This window comes from Acomys minous (genome assembly GCF_964271855.1).
Source record: "Acomys minous genome assembly, chromosome: 1".
In the NCBI taxonomy this organism is placed as follows: domain Eukaryota; kingdom Metazoa; phylum Chordata; class Mammalia; order Rodentia; family Muridae; genus Acomys; species Acomys minous.
The window spans coordinates 156,225,635-156,249,408 of record NC_140483.1 but is presented as its reverse complement, the minus strand read 5'-3'; the positions used below and the strand labels follow the sequence as shown (position 1 = coordinate 156,249,408).

At 43.2% G+C, this 23,774-nt stretch overlaps 1 protein-coding gene and 1 long non-coding RNA gene across 2 annotated transcripts in view; one reads left to right on the top strand and one right to left on the bottom strand.

Annotated features, from left to right (window-relative positions):
* TNFSF8 (TNF superfamily member 8) overlaps positions 1-22,678 on the top strand; it is a 28,382-nt gene extending 5,704 nt beyond the window's left edge. Inside the window, exons 2-4 of the mRNA XM_084773805.1 lie at positions 5,386-5,428; positions 16,758-16,829; positions 18,985-22,678. Coding sequence (XP_084629931.1) covers positions 5,386-5,428; positions 16,758-16,829; positions 18,985-19,379 — 510 coding nt within the window. The 3' untranslated portion in view covers positions 19,380-22,678. The remainder of the gene's footprint in view (positions 1-5,385; positions 5,429-16,757; positions 16,830-18,984) is intronic.
* Positions 6,774-19,376, bottom strand: LOC311592931. Its single transcript, XR_014777544.1, has 3 exons — positions 19,270-19,376; positions 11,655-11,713; positions 6,774-7,594 (listed from the first exon to the last, which is right to left on the bottom strand). It is a non-coding gene; the product is annotated as an uncharacterized lncRNA (long non-coding RNA).
* Positions 22,679-23,774: the final 1,096 nt, after the last annotated feature.

The following is a 23,774-nucleotide window of genomic DNA, read 5'->3' as shown; positions in this document are numbered from 1 at the left end:
AATCCAACAGAGCCTCACACACTGCCTTTTGTGTGATAACTACCTATCTCTTAATCTAAAACAATGTGATTGACTGAGTAGCCCTAGCTGGTTGTGTGTCAGAAGCCTGTGATCCTAGCTACTCTTAAAGCTAATGCAAGGAGATCACAAATTCAAAACCTGCCTGAGCAACTTAGTTAGACCCTGTCTCATAATAAAAATGGCTAAAGGGCCAAGGATACATATTTCAGTGCTAGGGTGCTTGCCTGGTATAGGCAAGGCTGGAGTTCAATCTCTAATACCACAAGAAAAATAAAGCAAAATAAAATAAACAAGCAAACCAATAAATAAATGGTCCTGAGAGTTTGTTAGAAATACAGACTTGGGCTTGAGAGATGGCTCTGTGGTTGAGTCTCCTGCTACCAAGTGTGAGGACCTACCTTTAATTACCCAGAATCCAGGTGCACAATTGTAAACCCATTGCTCCTTGGGCAAAATAGGAGGTGGAGACAGGAGAATCACAGAAGCTTCTCAGCCAGACAGTAGAGAGTGAGCACAGTACTGGCCAACAAAGAGACAGATATGGCAAAAGCTAAGAACTGGTAGCTAGGGTTGTCCTTTGACCACCACATGCACATCATTGCATATATTTTTTTTCAGACCACAAAACATACCCAGACACACATACCCAAGTATAACACACACATACACACATACACAGAGAGAAAAAGAAAGAGAGAGAGAGAGAGAGAGAGAGAGAGAGAGAGGAGAAATTAAGATTTTTCCAGCCCCACCCTAGAACTACTGAGTCAAACATGCATTTTTATAATCTTCCTAGAACATCTGTAAGGATAATAAAATTTAAGAAGCCCCAAGCTAGCCATTACACCTACCCTTGGTTGTTGGTTTTGTGGCATTGACTATTTTGCAAATGCTAGGTCAAAACTATAGTGGAACAACCTACATCCAGGGTCTATCTGAAGTTCATCCTTGCTCAATATCATTATTATAACAGCTAAGGACATGTGCCTGTTTATATATGGTCATTTTTAGTCACTTTATTAAGGGAAGAGTTAGCAATAACCTCCCTCTTCATGAATATCTAATCAGTGGGGCAGCGCTCTGAAGACGTGAATGTCTTCCGCTCTGCAGTCTGGCATTTCTTGATGATCCTTATCTGAATCCTGAGGATTGAGGAAGCGGGACTAGTAAATGCTATCATTCTTCCCACTCATGAGCTATATTCTTCTGTAAAGGTGAGCTTTCCATTATCAAAGTGGAAGCAAGTGGAGGTGAGACCCATCAAGCCAGACAACGAGTTGAGGCATGACCCAGAGAAGGATGGAGCAGATTGTGGGGGTTACTGAGGTATGAACGATGGTCAGCCTCCTGGGCAGCACTCCAGATCAGGAAGTGGGACTAGATAACAAAACACATTGATAGAAGAGGCACAGAGGACAAAGTGCCAACTCCATCTTCAGAGCAGGAAGACGTCCTAATCTAACATCAGATTCCATCACCCTACAGCCATCTTTCAAGACCATAGGTGACCTTACTCACTTATTGTGTCATGTCTTACAGCCAGTGCCACTCAAAGAGCCAGTGGACCAGACACGATGACATGTCCAGGAGACTGACTAGAATTACAATGCCTCAGAGCCTATCCCAAACCCTCTGAATCAGAATATCTATTTTCATGAATATCCACAGGAGATAAATCCTTGCAAGTGGGAGAAACACTATTTAAGTCACTGTGGTCCAAATCCCAGACCTGACAAGTCAGGAGTTCCTAATAAAAATGCTTCCCCTGGGGTCTTCTATGACTGCCATTCACTTTCCCCGTGGGGCATAAGAGAGCATGCTGCTGCTGTTATTTGCCTTAGTCTACAGAAACAATTGCTGTGGAGCCCTGGCCTTTACAGCCAGTATGACTAACTTTCTCATCTCTGGGATCTTTTGGGCTGATTAAATCATTTCTCTATGTCTCAGACAACTCCTAAATCTTGAAGTCCATTTAAAGGCCAATACGATAAGGCCCAGAAAGGATTTGGCTCTCAGCGTAACCAGCATTAAGTGCTTCTAATGGAGATCTCTATGTGCCGTGAGCCAAAGACCACCACATAAGACAGTGAAGTCAGAAAGGGAAAGGATGTGGAATTCTCTCTAGACTATTCCACACTGTCGTCATTTTTGATACTTCTTAGTAACAAGAAATTTTGTTTGAAAAGCTAAATCTGGGAACTTAAACACGTGTGTTTCCTACCCTCTACATCATTGCTCTGAAAACAAATAGACCTTTCAGGGAATTATGACAAATTAAACGCATTATAAGGTTCAAAACAGCCCTTCTCAAATAGCTACAGTTATCAAACCATTGCTAATAATTTATATGCAATATCTTGTTATGACCCCAACAGGCCAGAGTAGGAATCATTGGCTCTCCACTCACACTAATTAAAGAGATTTTAAAAACAAACACACAAACAAAGCAGTTCTAGGCTAATGATTGGAGTGGGAGCATTTCACCTGCAGAAAAACAGACTAAGTGAACATTACAGGGAAAGAACTCTGGTACTGTTGGAATGCCCATCAGATGTCTGTAGAGGCTGAAAGAAAAGAGAAAGTATGCTTAAGGAAATGTGGCAGGGGCTGGTAACCATGGTGATTGTTTGTCCTATGGTGCTAAGATAATAGCCTGGGGCGACCCATTTGCTTGCATCTAGGTCAAGCCTGTATCCTACCTTAGTCAAAGCCAAGTCACTAAGCAGGATAGGTCTCATTTCACCCAATGTCTCACATTCGTAGGCAAGGTTTATTACAACAGTTTACGGGCAGCACTCAGCATAGTGCCTGGGGTCTAAACAATCTGACAACTTCTGACTGCCATCATCATGTCTGATAAATGTGAGCCGTCATCATGTCCTTAGGCCTTGCTTCTCCACTCTCACATTCAAGAGCTGCTGTCGAATAGTAAGGAGAGAACAATGAGCTGCTCTGTCCTTGGCCAGGTCGAAAGCTCACTGAAGACTTTTAGCCTAGAACTGGCCCTAGACTCTAATAACTTGGCATTCTTCCTTACCAAATCAACCTCAAGGTATGCATGATGCCTGGACTTGCCTCGTGCTTTAACACTGGAATCACACCTACTATGAGTATACAGGAGAAGCTCGAGAGACCTTGTTTTCTTCAACAAAAGAGCAGTCACACTTCTGTTCATATTCCTGGACCCTATGTAAACACTGAAGATATGGGATCCCCTGCCAGTGTTTTTGGCATCTCCCTGCCTAAAGAGGTAGAAGGAACTCTGAGTTGACAGGCAAAAACAAGACCTTCCCTTCCATGGCCCCACCCCTATCCCATACGATTAGATCCTCCTCCCTGACATCTTATATCCTTGATGCTCAAAGGTGTCTGGAGGTCAGGAGTCAGTGTCACCTGGGAGTGTGTGAGAACTAAGGGCAACTCAAGCTCTCCCAAAATCTGCCAAATGAGGATTTGCAGCCTAAGGTAGTCAGCATTAAAGCTCCCCAGAAATCCTTTCTTTAAGCACTCTGATTCTTTCATGGCTTGTGCCACAACCTGCTGTTTGGATTCCATATTTAGTAGTGCTTTTTGAAATGGGCTATTTTAATGAACTAGGTCCATAGCATATCTTTCAGTGAGTGGCACAATGCATACCACTGATCTTCTAAAGCTGAATGAATGATTCTCTGACACTTCGGTCACTGGAATGACTCTGCTGCTGTTGTTCCGCTATCCGCTCCAGGTGTCTAGGTGGATACGGGACACTTGGTGCATTCAATCATGCTAGACTTCATCTGAATGGAGATGCCTTTCTCCGTGTGTTCGCACTTCATGCTAATCAAAAGTCATGCTTGGCATCAAGTCAGCTGGTTAATAGATTTTGAAGTGTTAGCTGTTGTCTCAGAGAGGCAACATAAAGGGGAATTTTGTGATGTCAGGTTTTCCTAAGAAGCATATGGGTAATCATGTATTCACAGATGTACAGCACTGTTACCCACATTAAGAACTCTCAGGAAATAAGACAACACATCCAGAAAACAAACAGGGTGGGGCTGGGAGCTTCCAAACCAATTTCACCTCCCTTCCCCTAAAAAACTGAGACCCAAAATTTCAAACCTTCTTCAGATTAGTGTGACATCAAGGCTGGCTTATATACCCTAGGCCTCCTGGAGCTGTATTCCTGAGCCCTGCCTCTTGGGCTAGAGCAAAGATCTATTTCTCAGATAACAATGTGTTCACAGAAGGAGAACGACAGAGCTCTTGGGGACATAAATTAAACTGATACCTCCAAATGATCATCAGCCCTCGCACAGAACACTGGAAATGCAGGTGCTGTTAGTTGTCAACTTCCAGCCTTGGCAGATATTGGGAAACCATTTTCCCATGAAAATATCCACCCCTTTAGTCTTTATGATTATCTCAGTTAAGTGCACTAGGGGTGACTGTGACCTATACAGGTCAAAAGGCAAATGTGGCCTTCCATTCTTTGGGGCTGACATGGGAAGAAGTGGGGGGACACTGCAAAGCTAGTCGCTGAGGGATCTGTTGGAAACCAGGACCCCTCCATCTTTGTGATACAGCTTCTCCGGGCCCTGTGACTACTTTTTCTTTGTCCTTTCTGGCCCACAACACAGTTTCCTTTTCAGGAGACAATGTTTCCATCAACCTCTTACTCATTTACAAAAAATAAAATAAAAAATCTAAGTAGACATCTGATTATTTGATAAAGCATCCTATGTAATATCATGTGAATGTATAAACACATATACTTCTGTTTGTGCCAAATATTTATAGATATTTCCCAATTATATCGGGATATAAGCTTGTAATAAATCATGAGGGCAGAGACCCAGTTTATTTATAACATCATCACAATGTTTGGAATGTAAACACTAATTAATTCACAATTTCCAACCACAATTGAGGTAGAAAGACATCTTCCGGGTGTGTTTACAACACTTATGTGAACAAAATATGGAAATAAAAAGTACGTACATTTATTCACTTCATTTGATCATATATTGACTTTCAGAAGGGAAAACAATAGCATGTGTGGAAGGGAAAGCTCTTGACTGGGAGATGGAAGTTCCAGCTGTCATCCTGAGCTCCGTGAACTTGCTGTGTATCCCTGGACCAGCCATCTTGTCTTGCTTGTGAGATGTGGATGGTGACCCCAGTCTTGTGTTTCTGGTAGACAGGTGGTCTGACATGGATTAAAAAGCCCACTATAGTCAATCAATCAATATTCAAACTTTAAGAGTCAAATGGAGGGTGGGCTCTAAATTGTATAATACTTTGAGGGCACCCAAAAATGGAAAAAGAAAAGACAAGCTGTTCTGCCTCCACAGTGTCCTCACCCTGCTCTTTTCCCTTTCCTTCCAGGACTCTACTCCAAAAACAACGGACAAGGTTCCCCTTAAAGGAGGTAAGATCTCAAAGACAGGAATGAATGTGTAGTGAATCATACAGATGACACCACAAGGTGTAGTGCCTTATCAACCAGAAATGCCATGACTGTCCACAACAGGAGTCGGGTGGATGGAGGTGCGGGCTGATGGGGCGATCTGATACTTCTGACTCATCTGGGTAGCCCCTGTTCACTGTGCTCATCCACACAAACCTCCCACCTGCCTGTAACACTCCCACTAACAATACAACTGCTGCAGCCAACTACAAACCCTGGCAGGGACATAAGGTGGCCTTGTATTTTGAGCTGGAAACCCTAAATTGAACAAATTTGACTATGACTTCCCACATGGAAGTCTGCATTACACATCCATTGAACGGGAACCACAGTGCTTACCTCATTGAGGTTCTAGAGAAGCCAATCAGAGCCAGCTGATAGTTGCTTGGCATGACAACCAGCATATAGTAAAGTTCAAATCACTGGTAGTAGCCAAATACCTAATGAAGCTGAAAAAAGACTTAGAGACAAAGTGTCTTGCTCAGTATCATAGTGGTTAACCCAAAAGGCCCTTGATTCTGATTCAGTGTCTTTACATTCAAAACATCAGTCCCTATCTCAGTCCTACTCACAATTTCCAAAGCCCAGGTAGCATGCACAGCTGGCCAACCACAGAACTATGGGAGGGGAGGGAAGAAGATGGGATGGGTAGGTAGAACTTCAGGGACACTAGGCACCCTTAGGACCAGAAATCACAGAAGAACTGACACAGCTCCTTACATCAGCATCATCCTTGTAATTTCTTTCCTTCAAGACATCCTACTGAATGCTTAGAAAGGATGGGCAAAGAGGCTTGGGTGGACATACGGGCCTTTTAAACCTTTTGGGACAGATGAATAATGTTAGCTTGATGAACAATATCTCAATGTTAGCCAAAATCACTTAGTCCCTAACATGGGGTCTCATTTTCTATGCCTGTATAGATAACCAGATATGAGATCAAGGAGCAAGGAAAAGTGTAGAGGCCACGGACACTGTTTACAAAGATCCAGGTAGTGAATATTCCAGGCTTTGTGTGCCTTCTCCTCTTGGCTGAAATCAGCCCTGTAGTTACTGTGATTAGGATAGCCAGACAACACACAAACGTTCAGGCATGACTGCATGTCCCTAGACCTTACTTGCAGAATAAGCAGAGGTTGGCCTTAGCCCATAGACTGGAACAGCAGGCTCTTGTGGTACAGGCAGTATAGGCTTTGATGTTAGACATTCTTGCTAACTTGTTGCATATGTTCCCGTGGAGCTTTGCAAAGAACAGTCAGCATTAATAAATAACCTCCCGTGCCCACCCCCCGCCCCCCCCCTCTCTCTCTCTCTCTCTCTCTCTCTCTCACACACACACACACACACACACACACACAGACACACACACACATACACACACAGATTATCTGTGCTTCCATTGTCCTACTACCACCTCCACTTAGATTTTTCTGAGGAAGATTAGAAGTTGTCATTTGGTGGGGCAGTAGCCACCTTCCATGGACATAATGTCAGTGGCAAAGATAGCTTTGATTAGGCATTAGGACCCCAGCCACACTGATTTGTAGAGCACTCCAATCATAGGGTACCGAGTATAAAGCTCTTACTAGTAGATTAGAGTTAGCACCAGACCACACAAATAGCTACACTTCAGGTGGAGACACTCCTTCTTGGAGAGAACATCCTCCTGGGCCTGGGTGTTAAAGTGCTCCTCCGTTCACAGAAGAATTGATATGAGTGGATGCCAGGTTGTTTGCCTTGTCATTTGTTTTGTTTTAATGATCATAAAGAGGCAAAAGTAAAATCTGTCCTCTCCATGTTGCTCCTCAGTTCTTCATTTGAGAGAGAAATTTCTTTAGTTCATGAAACTAAGAATATCAGGACAAAACAACAACAATAACAAAATAACCTCTGTTTTCAGTTCAGTGTTTCTGTAACCAGATTCTATTAGTCAATGCTGATAACACTCCTCACTGGGAACATAAATTTTTTGGTTAAAGAATTTTCCCCTGCTTCCTTTGGGTTGATTACCACCAGCTCCGAGACTTAGCAGTACAAGGGCGGAAGGATGGAGGTGCGTGTTCCCATTCTCATTCCAGCTGACAGGTCAGTTTCTGAGATCCAGGAAGTCAGGTGGCTTGCCAGAAGCTATAGAGAAGACAGCAGCAGAGGGGCAAATATAAGACTCTGAGGTTGTGATTTTGCGATGGTATAGTTACCTATTTCCTATGTAGCTTTGGTTGTAGTTTGACCCTTTGGGGTGGAGTTTTCCTTGTAGTAACTTCTGTAAAGCCGGATTTGTGGCTAGGTACTGTTTGAATTTGTTTTTGTCATGGAATATCTTGTTTACTCCATCAATGGTTATTGATAATTTCGCTGGGTATAGTAATCTTGCCTGGTATTTCCTGGAAAACTACAGGCGGGTCTGGGCCCTGGGGTCCTCCTCAAACTATGGCACCAGCCAAGGAAAATATAGGCAGTAAACTTTGAACCCCTACCCAGTCTAGCTGATGGACAGGACATTCTCCACCGTTACGTGGAGAAGGAGATTTGACTTTCACACAAACTCTGGTGCCCCATATTGGACCATGTCCCTTGGATGGGGAGGCCTGGTGGCACTCAGAGGAAGGATAATAGGTCACCAAGAAGAGACTCGATACCCTATGAGCATATACAGGAGGAGGAGGTCCCCGTCAGTCACAGACATAGGGGAAGGGAGTAGGGGGGAAAGCGGGAGGGAGGGAGGAATGGGAGGATACAGGGATGGGCTAACAATTGAGATGTAATATGAATAAATTAATAAAAAATTTAAAAAAAAGACTCTGAGGTCCCCAACTTCAGGTTTGAGGAACAAGTACCCTGCCGTGTATGGCCCCCCACTCCCCTTTTAATGCGCATCTACCCTTGCCTTGGCTGTACAAATGGTGGACACTGTAGCAGGGTGCAGGATAAAAATAACATCTGAGGACAAAACCTGGGTCCCCGCTCCTGCAGGCTAGGTCTCCTTAGGAAAATCTTTTCTCCTCTCCAAATATCACTGTGTTCAATATACTGAATGAGTTAAGGCTGGGGCTGCAAAGAATGCTTACTACACAAGCTTGTATGTAGGTAAATGCTTCCTAGGCAGCATAAAAGCCTAAGTCAGATTTCCCCACCACAAAAAGCAGGACAGCTGTGTATACCAATAACCCCAACACTGAGAAGCCAGAGACAGGAGGATCTCTAGGACTCGCTGGCTACTCAGTCTAGCCAAACTGGGAGGCTCCAGGTTCAGTAAGAAACCTTGTCTTAAAAAATAACATAGCAAGTGATTGAGGAAGGCACCTCATACTGACCTCTGGACTCTACACACATGCACACACATACACACATGAATATGTACAGAGAGAGAGAGAGAGAGAGAGAGAGAGAGAGAGAGAGAGAGAGAGATAGTTAGCTAGTTAGTTCGTTAGTTAGTTCTTTGACACCTCCTGAGATTAGAATTCTCTTGTCCTGTATATGAATACTGAAAGAAACAGCCTGGCAATTGTCTGAGGAAAATCTAAAGCCACAACCTTGTTCACCAACAAGCTGATCTTAAGCCTGCACAAGAAGTAACTTGCCCTTTTTAAAAAGGAAGGAAGGGGGCATGAAGAACAAGAAGACTGTTGCAAGACATCCCAGGCAGGGCTGACCTACCTTCCAGAGCTTCCTGGGAGGATGTCTCAGGGGTGGCATGAGGTTTGTCACAAGGACAGAAGCTAAAAGGATGCAGAGCCCTTGGCCATGACAGCTGTTGTAATCAGCCACCTCCAGGAAGCCAGCGCTGACCAGAGCTTGGGATGCAGGGCTCTGCACACACACTGAGGTAGGCCAGCACAGGATATCCTTAGCTACAGGGAAACCACAGAAAACCACACCCGTGCTGGTAACGAGTCCTAACACAAAGTTGCCATTCCTGGCCCCGGCCAACTGCCAGCCTGCATTCACCCCACCATGCTTGAGACTTAGTGGTCATTCCTTTGCATCATGGACAAGCAGGAATACTGAGTTGTGAGCCCTTCCCCTACGCTTCATGCTGGCTTTTAGTCTTAGCTCTAGCACACAGAGGTAACATGCAACCTGCAGAGAGCCAACCATGAACGTGAAACGGGACCAACCATTTTCCTCAGAGCATCCATCTGGTCCACTCCAGTCTTCCACATTCCATGAAATGATCCCTACCTCCTCCACACACGCCTGGAGCCCAGACTCCCATGTCTCCTCATCTTTCCTGTTCTAATGTTCTGTTTCCACTCAATTTTCACTCTTCCATTGCATGTGCTCTGGGCTCATTTGTCCAAATCTTGGATCACAGCATCCTTTGCCTGGATCCCAGGAGTCCCAACAAAATCTTGCATCTTCTCATGGCAATACCTGCAGAAGGATGTGAGACATACAAAAGAGCTGACAGGACAGCGTGATATAGGACAATGTCTCCCAGCCGGTGGTAGAGACCTCTGAGCTCAGTCTCGTAAGGTCGAAGCAATTCCAGCACTAGGAACTTCTTAAAGGCTACCGTACTCAATCTATTACTAAATTCTGGGTCAGAAAGGGCCACTGAGGTTTGGGAACAGGCTTGAGGGGGTCATGTGACCTGGGGTGATTCCATCCTCTGTCAGTAGAAAAGATTTTTTTTTCCTGCAAATGCTATATGGCCCATGGCAGCCAGAGGTCATGGATGCCCTAAGGGAAGTCAGCCCCTCCAAAGCTGAAAGGAAACTATGGGCATCAAAAGAGGCTAAATGAAGCAGGCTCTATAATAAAGAAATACTGAGGATGAGAGAACTGCACAGCCGAGGAGGCTAATCCCCCCCCCCCAAGTACTTGACTGACCCAAATGGTCTATAACCACTTGCCATATGGAAGTCACACTGGTGGCAGAGAGGACATAAGGAGTGGCAAGCTCTCCCCCTCAAGAGAATAAACACTAGCTAGCAGAGCCCCTCTGTCAGAGAGATGGGGTTGGATTCAGAAGGCCCAAATCTCCAGCTTATTACGCTTAGTTTCTTTTTTTCTCTTCTTCCCCTTTGCAGCATTGTAGGATGTTTTCCTGGAGGTGGGGGTAAATCACTTTTCAGCAGGTCACTTCACTTACCACAAGAAACCTATTTGTTCCTCCATTCACTCTGAACACACTCGGTAAAGCTCACTCTTAAATCCATTTCCTTTTTCTCAAACCAGAGCTAACAGGACTCAGGAATCTCTCTCTGTTGGAAATACCCCGGGAGGGAGCCATTCTGACTGAAGAGGTCCTGGATAGGGTTCTAAAGACAGCACTCTTAAGCTTCACACCCAAAAGAGATTGAGGGGGAAGGAGAAAAAAGATGAGATGCAGGGCAGAGGAGGGAACAAAAGGAGAGGAAAAGCTCGCGATTTGATACTGGACTTGGCAGATACAATTTGCCAGCCTCTCACTCTACAGGACATGCCAGCTTTCCCTACTGTCCTAACAATGTAAGAGCGGGAGGAAGGAGGTGAAGAAGGCAGGAGGGGAGAAAGGCAGAGTCCTAGACCTAAAACTGGCTCCTTTTTATATTCAGTTCAAGCCCTAAACACAACATCTGTGGTCTTGATTCTCTGCCAGCCAGGTAGCCCAGGCCCCAGACCAGAGAAGGGGACCCGATTATTTGGTATTGTTTGTGTGGTACATAACAGGCTCAGTGTTGTATATTATTTCATTTAATCCTCTTGCCAGCTGTTGAGGTATACATTATTTTCACTTTGAGGAAGAAAGAACAGTTCAAAGAGGCCTGCATACTTGTGCTAAGCCATATAGTGAGTAAGTACCAGGGTGGGATTGGACTCACGTGTATCTGAGCCAAAGCCTTTGTGAGAGTGCATCTGTACTTCCACATTGAAAATAAGCTGGGGCATTGTAAAGGTTATTTAGAATGTTAGAAGAATTGTAAGATGTTTCTTAAACACCTCCACCAACAGTGCCAGTTCAATTGGCCTCTACGATGCATTAACTGCAAGGATGTACCCATAAAGCCAGTATGTTTACCTTACATTCCTTACATACCACAGGACATAAAAGGCTTCCAGCCCCCAAAAGGCTTCACAGGATTGATGTGAATTCCAACTTGATTTCAAGCCATTTTTATCCATTCTTTTCTCTGTGTTCAACAATAAGCATGCTATCTATCGGCGTTTTCCCAAGTACTGTTGTGAATCCAGAGTCACTCACCTGTCCTTTTACAAGTGGCAACAATTGGGATTTATGCTTGCATCATAAGTCTTCTTGCCCTGGTGGTATCAAGGAAACGGTTAGATTTAAAGGCCTGTGAAGTGAGCCTTCCCCCCAACCCCCACCCAAAGCCAAATGCTGCTGAGAGTGGAGACTCCTCTAGATGTCGCTGTTGAGACTTTCCTGGGTGTTCTCCAAGGGAGATGAGACTAATATATGGTGGCTTTCTGTTTCTTCAAAGAAAAAAAAAAAAGATAATGCCAAGAAGTCTTTATCCTTCCCTAAAAGCATCAGAAAACCTCAAACAATTGTGTACAGAATCAAGAAAGTCTAATCTGACAGGTAATACAAGGAGCTTCATTTTTAGCATCACAGAGCTGTGCCAAGATAAAAGGGAAAAGACAAGAGGGGAATGGGCCTCACATTTGCAAAGCCACCACTAGCCGTGTGTTGTGCCAGTTATTTGGCATCCGTAGTCTTGATGTGTGTCATTTCAGCTACATATCCAAGTTGATTGTTACTGTTCTTACATAGCTGGCGTTCTGGGAGAGGAAACAATGGATCCATTGCCTTCACTAGACCCATGTACTCGCTGAGAAGCAGCATCTGCCTGGTCTTTACCAGACAGGTTCTGAAAAAGTTGATTAGGATTTAGAACACATGTCACCTGACTCAATTGCCATGACCTGTGGCTTGACCTTGTTCTGAACATAAATTTGGAGTTATCTATGGGCATTCTCCCATATTGCAGGACCAGGAAGGCTCACTGCTTTCCCAGAAACCCCCTCTAGCTGTGTCTTGAGGCTTTGGTTGCAGTGTATGAAATGGCTACAGACTCATTTCTTCCTGCATTTAACCTTCACTGCTCCACAGTAATACTAAAAATCAGTGACAGAGATCAGCTCTGGGAATCAAGAAACCAATGTTCTTAAGTCAGCTGTGCCGCTCTTTTACCTGCTAGGAGGTCTTGAAAGCTAGCATCTCTTGGCTCAATATTCCCAATAATAAAATCCATAATCTCCTTTAGCATGATCCTTTGGGGCCAATGTTATAAAAATCCCAAGGAGGGGCTCTAGTTTTAAGCTTTCCCCAATCCTTACCTTCTAGAACATGATCCTTTCAACCACCTTCTGCAGTCGCAATCTCCATCTCCCTCCCCACTCCCGCTCCTCTTTCTCTGGGAAACTTGCCTCTGTCATATCACTGGTATACCTTTCTCTCCACTTTTCCAAACAAAATGGAATAATAGTCCACCCACCATCCATCTGGAAGAAGCTAGAACTAGTGAAAAACAAACAAAAAACAATGACTCACCAACTCTGTCTATCGGAAGACTTTGACTCTCAAAGAAATTTATGGAGTTGGCAATAATATGATAGGATGGCATGCATTTTAGACTATTGGTATGTCTTTGTCACTATTTTACCTAGGACAACCCTGCAGTGAGGGAAATATTGTGAGCATGAAATCCATGTGTTTGACAAGTTTGAAAACAATACAAATTCTCACTGAAGCAGGATGTTCATAGTTTAGATTGTCCATGAGGTGAAATTTTCTTGGGTCTCTGAAAATCTGACCATGAGCAGACATAGTCTTCAACCTTGGGTGATAGCAGCATGTACAAAAAGCAAAAAACTGGAACCAGGACTAACTTCCTGGCCCCTCATCCGTATCCGAAGTGAGGGGATACATCGGCACAGTCTGCTAAAATGATCTAGAAGGGCATTTCTATCTCTCAGTCAGCAGTGCTCTCCATCTAAACAGGAGTACTAAAATCTCAAAGAGAAACTTCCAGAATCCCGACAGCCAAACCTCAGCCTAGCCTCCATCTCCGGACAGCTCTTATGTTCCATCTCTCACACTGAGCCCCTCTAGACTCATGGTCACTGAGTACGACAGATAGCAGAGATACAGTCCACAGTCGTCTAGACACTTGGGGCCATAGCAGAGATACAGTCCACAGTCTAGACACTTGGGGCCACTACAGGATTCCTACTGCATGGGGTACCTCCTACAACTCTTCATACCCACAATAGATTGAGATTGTCTTATCATGGATTCACAAACTGATATGACTTGAGCTACATGGCTGGTATCCCACACAATATTGTCTAGGTCGTTACAAGAGCCCTGTGACTTTCAAAGTGGCCTACTCACTCCGTGATCAACACTGACTAGCTAAATATTCACACTTCCATCTCTGTGCCTTGTGTTATAACTTGGGTATCCTTTGTGTAGGCATAGCCACTATCGTGTGGGAGAAATGGGGTCAGAGTGGTATTAGCCATTAGCTGAGGACCTTTTAACCTCTCAGAAACCACTGAGGTCCCTTGTGTTTGGGTTTCACCAAGCTTCTTTTACTCTAGGTTGTCACCTCCAAATGTGCAATAATAGAGAGATGCCCTCCTCTGGGGTCTTCTTCAAGCTCAACAGTGTCACTCTCTCAATAACCAGCCCCAACAATGCTATTCTTAGAAGGAAAGACTAGTCTTTCTCCTTTAGTATAAAGCTATCTAATCAATTCTTTAAGAAAAAAAATTGTCATTTGATTTCAGGAAATGCAAATGCTTCAACATAAGACTGCTTTTTTCCATCACTGGGTTTCTCAGAACTGAGGTCACCCCATTGTACATATGAAGACCAAAGGGGAAAAACAGAAGAAAAAAACCTACATGTGTGAGAGGCAAGCCTGGGCTTGTACTTCTGCCACCATCTGTAGATGCTCAGTTCTTGCAGATGTCATAAGCTACTTGATACAATGGGGCCTTTGGACCAGAGAGATAGAGCCTGTTTTTAAAGTAACATTTTAGTTTGGGTACAGGGCAAGAATCTTTCTTTCCCAACTAACTTAGAATCTTTGAGGATGAGTCCAGTGTTATTCCTGTCAAGGCAAAATGCAAGCCAAGCACCTCTACTCACTACACTGATGCCCTAAGTACTGGGTTGGCCAGAACTACATAAGGAAATAAAAGAGATGGACTAGTTGACTCCATCTAGCAAATTCTTATGAAGCATCTTCTTGGCTGAGTAGTAGGAGAGACTAAACAGTAGTCTCTGCCAGGGTGTATTTCAAAGGACAACTGGCTTGATAGAGGTAGGGGGTTCCAGGTAGCAGGAACAAGAGATGTTCAGGTAGACATACACTGATGCAGTTGCTTAGGGGAACCTCAGGCCTCCAACTCAAGTAGGGTGGGAAAAATCTGTTTAAGTATTAGAGTCACAATGGCCTACCCTACCAGGACAACTAGCTGTGTGGCTGAGAGCAATCCCATTCACCTTTTCAAAGCTGGGGTTTCTTATATACATGACAGAAATAACTATAAACTGTCTTTCATGGGACAGTTATGAAAATTAAATGGAAATCATGGCTGTAGCATGCTCAACAACGTATCACAAAAATAGTTAACATTACCTGTAATTGGGACAGCAGTGATGACATTGATTACTATTAAGACATAGAGTAAGATGGGATGAGGGAAGGTACAGGATGAGACTAGGGAGACTGGGAGGAGTCAGAACCCAAGAGGTAATGAATGTCACCCGTAGGAGCTATAGGGAGCATAGATTAGAGACTTAGTCCCAACAAAGAAAGTCACCCAGATTTGCACCTGTCTGGTTTCTTCTGACTGATGTTCTGCAGTCTAAAAGATGAGGCTGAATAACAGTGACAGATCATTAGAATACCACACTTTGGGGTCAGTGTTCTGATTATACACACTCCATGAGTATGTACAGGGCTGCAGCATGCCTCACAAGAACACTGCTTACATGATAAGCATGGGATAAGACCTAGAGAGTGGAAGATGGCCTTACAGCCCTTGATGGGCCAGAAGCTCTTTCTGAGTTAAGAGCAGATAGAAAGGAATTCTTCCCCCACTTCTGCTGGGGTTTTCTCTAGTAGTGAGCTTGCTCAGACAGCAGAGGGAACTCTTCACCCACCTTCTAACCATTCTTAGGCCCCAGGGACTTTCTCAAATCTGGGCAATGGGATAGAGAAAGCAATTGGGAGCTCAGGACATACTATTCAGAGAGACAGTAAGCCAACAGAGCAAGTCATGGTCCTATTGCATAAGCTTAAGGCTGTTAGTCAGTTTCAGGTGAATGGACTGAGTTGTCAGCTCTGGTGACATCATCAAAAAAGCATCCATGCTAGGTTAGAGAGCTTCCAGTTTTCCAAACAGGGGAATAAAGGCCCAAACAAGAAAGATTTACTCTAAATACAATGGATTCATAAGTCACTGCAGGAAATGTATAATTTGGTCCCTTGTATCCAAATTAGCTCGTTAAATAAGAAAGAGCTATCATCCTTGGTGATGGTATTAAAAAATATTTTTATTTCTCAAATGCTATAATGACACAAATACTGTTTGTCTCTATTAAAGAAGATCCAGACAGGAGGCTTCCTGCTAAGATGCCATTAAGCCACATTAATGCATTAATCATCTTAAAATTAAGTGAGATGTTTTGGGTCTTTGCTGTCTAGCAAAGAAGCCTAAAGAAGGAATTCCATCCTCTGGAATGAGGCAAGTGTGGAGAACCCTCACAATCCCACATGTTCCTTATCCTTGAGTATGTCCTTGAGTGTCTGCAGACACAAAAACTGACCCTGGGTTAGTCTGAGATCCAGATTAGCTAATGCAGGTAAAAGCATAGAATCTAGCGTCCTGTTAGGGAGACTGGAATTTGGGCTGAAGGTTAAGGGATTCCCACTGTCCCTTAATCTATTAGAGGTGGTCAACAACACCTTTCATGAGGACTGTCAGGAATGGTGGCCAGCACACTGTGGGAGTTCAGGTCATATTTATTCAGCTTATATAGTCTATAACAGCCCATGTAAAAGTAATCAATAAAAAAATAAGCTTTAGAAATGTGAAAATCCTAGGCTGTTTTAAAGCCAAATGAAACAAAAAGGGGGGGGAGTTTTTTGTTGTTGTTTTTGTTTTGTTTTGGTATGTAACTGTGTGTGCGTGTGCGTGCGTCTATTTAACCTTACAAACAGAAAAAGACTAGTAAATGTATGTCTCAGAGGGTTATAGAAAAAAATCTAGTTGTCTACAGTTCCCAGAGGAGCAGAGGACAATTCATGACTGATCTTGTTTTTAGGAAATTGCTCAGAGGACCCCTTATGTACCCTGAAAAGGACACCATTCAAGAAGTCATGGGCCTACCTTCAAGGTCAGTAACCAAAGCCAGAAAAAAAATATATCCCCATAAAGACAGTGTCACGTGTTAATTTTTAATCCAAAGGACCCAGCTAGAGTCCTCTAGCCTAAAGTGATGCACGCCTGTGTTCTTGGCCTACATTATACTTTTCATAAACTGGATTTGAATGTCTTAGAGGAAGAGGATGAGAGTATTTCTCTCTAAAGCTACAAGGCTCTTCTTTCCTCAGCCCCATTTGCTGATAAGAAAAGTTTTGTTAGAAATGGCACATTTTTTTTAAAAAAGCATGAGCTTTAAAAGGAGCTATGTTAGGGGCCATAGTGTGATCACGGACAGATGGACAGGCATTCAAAAGATCCCTTAGCAGGTGGGAATCACTGTCACTTTTGTCCATTGCTTCCATCACCTCTTCCTTCTTCCACAACTCCCACTACTGGGCACCTACTTACTAGTTTGAGCCAAATGCACAGTCTTTCTCCTAATACAAAGAAAGAATGGCCCCCATCCCTACCTCTAGGAAGTTATTCACAGGGGAATTACAGAATTGCCTGGTCCCTAGATCGACAGCTTGATGAGCTCCTTGGCACAGGGCCTGTTTGCATATTACAGTGCGCTTCAGGTAAGAGTCCCTTGTAAATGAAACAGTAAGAGGCACTTAGAACATGAAGGAATGAGCCACGGAAGTGATGGCCAAGATTCTCTCAATAGCCACTTTGCTCATTTTAAAAGCTCCCATTTTACAGTTAGATTAGCTCTTGCCTTTCAGTTGAATTGCAGCAAGGTTTGAAGAGAAAGCACTGAATCAATTAAAGCCAGCATGCCAGCTTCCCAGTTCTGAAGGCACCTTTACCAATCAGTGCGGATTTTCATTTCTTAGGACTCAGAGAATTGGCTTTCACCCAAACATTTTAGCTTAGAGGCTCCATTAATTCCCTGTCTTTCTAACAATCCTGTGTGGTGGGTCCTTCACTTGAGGGCCCATGCAAGGATGCTTGCCTGCCCTGGAAAGATCCAGACTACATTAAAGGGTGGATCTTATTTTTTATTAGCACATGTTAATATTAATTGCTTATGGTAATGGGTTTCATTGTTGATATTTTCATGCAAGCACATAACATACTTTGAATTATCTTAAATACAAAAAATGTGAGAGATTCTTCTGAACAACTCAATACTGAAATTGAACAGTATTGAATGTCACAGCTCTGACACCATCTGCCATGCCTATCAAAACACTAAATGCTCATTCGTGACAAATGACACAGTAGCATAGACCTTGTGCAAAACACAGTCTAGCTGGGTATAGTCTAAGGGAGAAAGGAGCTGGGGAAAGGGCTTAGGCAGTCAAGTGATTGATTTGTAAGTGATTGATTGAGGATCTGAGCTAGATACTAGGACCTACTTTAAAAGTGAAGCATGAGCCCCACATACTTAAACTGCCATTACTGCTAAGGCAGAAACAGGGGTCCCTGGAGCGCACTGGCTGACCTCTTAGCCTACTGGGCAAGATTGTAGCCAGGGAAAATCCTTGCCTCAAAAACACAAGTTATGGGACAGGAGAGACGGCTCAGCACTTAAGAGTACTTGCTGTTCCAGAAGACCAAAATTTGGTCCCCAGTATTCATACCAGGTATCTCAAAACTGCCTGTAGTTCCATCTCCAGGGTATGTGACGCCCTCTTCTGGCCTCTGTAGGCATAAAACACACATACACACACACACACACACACACACACACACACACACACACACTAGTATACCTGCACATGCATACATTCCTGGGTCTAATACAAACACATATATACACATACACGTCCACACTGAAAAAAGGGTAAAAGGAAAATATTAACAACAATTATATGACGTGATACATAATAATTAAAAGAAAACCATCTATAGGAGCTGTCTTCTATTAGAAAATCCTCCTATAAGGCCTTTCCTTTTCTGGTGCAGTGTTGTGTGTGATCCAACCCTCTAGCTTTGAGCCTTCCCAAGTAAAAAGAATGAGCTATGGAAGAATATTCTAGAAAGAGTACTTTGGAAGATGTTTAAATGTTTAGGATAGCAAGCAGTGTTCTAGAAAACAGCCTGCTGAATGGGAACCTTAAAAAACAGATTTCCAACATATACCTAACATGTGAACAAAAATAATTCTCTTGTCTTTCCAGTGTCAAAACATCTCAACAATACCAAGCTGTCATGGAACCCAGATGGCACCATCCATGGAGTTGGATACCAGGATGGGAACCTGGTAATCCAGTCCCCAGGCTGGTACTTCATCATTTGCCAACTGCAGTTCCTTGTGGAGTGCTCAAATCATTCCATAGACCTGACATTGAAGCTCCTCATCGATACCAACGTCAAAAAGCAGGCACTGGTAACAGTGTGCGAGTCTGGAGTTCAAAACCAGAGAATCTATCAGAATCTCTCTCAGTTCTTGCTGTATTACTTACAGGTCAACTCTACCATATCAGTCAAGGTGGATAATTTCCAGTACGTGGATACAAACATTTTTCCTCTCGATAATGTGCTGTCCATCTTCCTGTATAGTAGTTCAGACTGAATAGTTGCTCTTGACCTTTATGAAAAATGCTGCCTACAAATACAGTTCTTCATCCGTCCAAACATGAACAAAAGAAAATGTTTGGATAACTCAAACTCAGCATATGGATTAGTGTACTCCTGCTTCTGTCCTTTGGAAGGATACAGCCCCATGGCTTAAGAAGTGAAGTTCCTTTCGGATGAACAGCAGGGAAGGAATGTGGTGTAAGGACAGAGACCTACGTTGGGCACTAGAAGGGGTGGGGTTGCCCCAGTATATCACTAATTAACTGATCTTAAGCCATTATTCCTTCCCCCCTGGAACTCAGGGGCCTGAATCTGAAAAAGTAGGAGATGGGATTTGTGTCTCTCCGATGTTTCTTTCATCTCCGAAGACGAGGCTTGTGAGCTGAGAGTCTCAAGCAGAGGAAGGCCTCACACAGCATGATGAAACTGATGGTAGCAGTGATGTCTGTCTGCGTGTCATCTCAGCAGGTCGTAGGACCTCCCATGCTGCCTCATAGAAGGACATTCCACCCTCTTGTAATGGCCAAGGTGATCCTGTCTCTTACCCAGGCAGTAGCTGCTGCCATCTCCTGAAATGTACACGGTGGCGTTCTCTGCTCCCAACACCTCTAATTCCATTCTCTGTGTGGTTTTGAAGTCCCCCAGAAAAGCTGTTGACAGACAGTGAGAATCCTGAAAAGCAGAGAGAACTTCTGGACATGAAAGATTAACAGCCTCCCCTGACCTGAGAGGCCATGCAGCTCCCCTGGCCTCATTAAGCTCGGGATTTCTACACCATGGTGGGAGACCAGACTTCTGACAAGTCATTGGATTGATGTGTGAGCCCTTGGGCTTATATACTTCAGTGAGGAAAGCAAGTCCTGCCGGTGCTGTGTGGAAAGACGGAGTGAAATATGAGTTTTTCTAGGGGAAAGGAGAACAAAAAGTTTTTCAGAGAAAGGCTAGAAAAGATCTAAAGGGAAAAGGAAATTCAGCTGTTCTGAAGAGAGTGGAACACAGAGAAACAAAAATGACAAAAAAGAGTGACTGTGTCAAGCTCCCTTTACTCTCCTCCTCTTTAGTTGTTGGAAGAGCAGCTTATTGTACAGGGAACATTATGACGTGTGCTCAGATAGAATCTGGTGTGCAGCACACACTGCTGGAGAGTAAGGAGAGCTGCCCTGTTCGTTTGTACTCAAATGAGGAGCAAGTGAATCTTAGGTTAAGTCAATGCATGCATTCTAGAAAAGAAAACATGTAACCTGTGTCGGAACTGAGCAAAGATCCTCCCTTCTCAGATTCTAAGTCATAAAAGACTCCATTTTCATTTTTCATAGACTGTCTTCTGAGCACAGGTTCCTGACCTTTGCACTATGGTTTGATCTGTTTCTAATGACAGTCTCTGTCAAACTGTGCTCAGAACGCCAACCACTAAAGACAGGAGGGCACTTCATTTTAAAAAGTAAAATGAAAATAAATAATAGACAACAATTATTAATAAGTCAACTGGAATATAAGTAGGAAGTGGACAATACAGGGGGTTTAAAACTAAAGTAGGCTATGTTTGAGGGTTAGCCAGCTCCCTGAGGACTTTCTGGCATGTTTGTAGAAATTATATCTTTCATTGATGTGACAGAGTACTTGATAGAAATAAGTTTATTTTGGTTCACCCTCTCAGAAAGGATACAGTTCATGATGGCCAGAAAGCAAGGCTGCAAGAATGTGTGAGAGTAGTCACATTGAGTCCACAGTGAAAAAATGGAGAGCAAGGAACACTGATTTTCATCTCATTTCTTCCTTTTCATTTATCCAGTCTGTGGTTCTAGCCAATAGAATAGTGCTGCCCACATTCAGGATAGGTCTACACCCCTAGCTGAATCTCTCTAGAGACATCATCACAGAAACAGCCAGATCACGTCTCCTAGGAGATTCCAAATCCTGTTGGCTTAACAATGAAAATTAATTATCAGCACACATAAGTAATGAGCACATTGTTTTTACTAACTGTATATTTAGGCTACCTAAGATTCATGTTTATTTGGTGAAAAGTCGATGAGTTTATACACTATGCATTCAGGAACTTGAGGAAAATCACTTGTAAAGATGATCACATGTAAGATGATGGTAACATTCCAGCTTTATTGTACAAAAACATATCCCTGGTGTTTAGAAAAAAATGATGTGTGTTTATCTGCCTTCAGAAACTATTTTTACCTGCTCCATGGTGCCCATGGCTGCCCTCTGTAGGCTACATATCTGCATACCTGATATCTTTTCAGAATCCCCCAGCCACATAAAAAAAAATGAGTCAAAGAATCATTCAGTATCCAGAAAAGGGGTTGGTAAAAATAGACAAAATACTGACTGAGAATTCGGTGAGAGTTTAAGGAACAAAGGTCCCGATTCAGCAGAACACCATTGATTATTCTGAAATGGACAAAACTTTCCAATTAAAAAGAGAAGTCAACCAGGGTCATCTCTATAGTGAGGACAGTTAGCCTCTCTGGAGTTCCTGCTGTGCAGGAATTCAGGGATCATCTCTCCCTATCCAGCCCTTAAGGACTTGCACCCAGCCTCTTGACTCTGGCTCTGCTGTTTCTTATCAGACTTTATGGAGCCTTCCACAGACAGCCTTTGTGAAAAGTTTCAGCCCCACACTGAAGTAGCACCTAGCATCCAGGGAATCCTTGACCCTCCTCTCCACCTTCGCCATTTCATCTCTATCTTCTCTAGATTTGGTCCATGACCGAGTCACAGAAAAGGGCTAGAATTATAACATCATGACCTACAGAACCAAAGGTGTTTATGATCAAGCCAATACCTTTTCTGATTAAAAATAATAAGGCTTATTGTTTAATTTGAGCCTATGCATATATGTGTATATACGTACAGGTGTGCATGTACATGTGTGTGTATACTTTTTCCAGTCATGTTTTACATATCATCTGCTTTCCCTGGTTCAGCAGGGGAAACCCAACTCTTGCTTTGGGATTTGCAAAGCTTATATATGTTTATATTTATTTTTAATTAAGAAGAGAAGTGAAAATAATATTTGTCCTAGGCTTCATTAGCTTATTTAATAATTATTAATATTTTGCCATATTTACATCTGCTTCAAAAAATTTTTTTAAATGCAGACAGAGCTTAGGCCTTCTCTGCTATCCCCTGACTCTCTCTCCAAGGAGATATAACAGCTGTCTGCAAGTCTGTGCCTGCCTTCCATTTACATAAATTTACACTTGTTTTCTAATAAGAATGTATAATACAATTCTGTGTGCTTTTAAATTTTTAATAAAAGATATACTTTATATAACATTTTGTGACTTGAAATTTTTATATAATATTAAAGTTTTGAGATTTACCCACACAGACAAATGTAAATCTAGTTTATTCCCTTAAACATGAGATATTTATTCCATAGTTTCAATATATCTTTGCCCATTCTCATAAAGATAAGCAATTAATTCACTTTCAAGATTTCACACATTGCTGAAATGGACTTTTTGGTGGGGAGCTTCCATTTTTCTACACAAGGGAAAGCAGTGGTCTCCACAGCTGTGGGGTTCACCTTGGCTAAACTCTGTAACAGTGACCACCTTTGGGAACTGGGACTTAGTCTGAGGAATCTGAAGTGTATTTCTTGTGAGAACTCTTCTTCTCTGTGCTCCTATTCAACACTTCTGTCCTGAGGATCAGTGTGCAGCCAGGCTCATGCTAGGTGCCAGTGTATAACCCATCACACTGAGTGCACTTACACCCATCACACTGAGTGCACTTACACCCATCACACTGAATGCACTTACACCCATCACACTGAGTGCACTTATACCCATCACACTGAGAGCACTTACACCCATCACATTGAGTGCACTTACACCCATCACACTGAATGCACTTTCACCCATCACACTGAGTGCACTTACACCCATCACACTGAGTGCACTTACACCCATCACACTGAATGCACTTACACCCATCACACTGAGTGCACTTACACTTATCACACTGAGTGCACTTACACTCATCACACTGAGTGCACTTACACCCATCACACTGAGTGCACTTACACCCATCACACTGAGTGCACTTACACCCATCACACTGAGTGCACTTACACCCATCACACTGAGTGCACTTACACCCATCACACTGAGTGCACTTACACTTATCACACTGAGTGCACTTACACCCCTTGCTAGACTTAGATTGCCAGAGTCTATTCCTGCAATCCCAGTTGAGAGCCAGAGTCCAGAGTCAATGCAAAAGCAAAGGAATTTTATTAAGCCAATGTGCCAGGGCCCACCAAGCTCTGAGGAGATGGAAGACTCCATTCTGTAAAAGCAGAGGGTTTAAATACCCTTTACAGAAACAGAACTCAGCAACCGTGGTTAGGCTAACAATAGGTGATCTT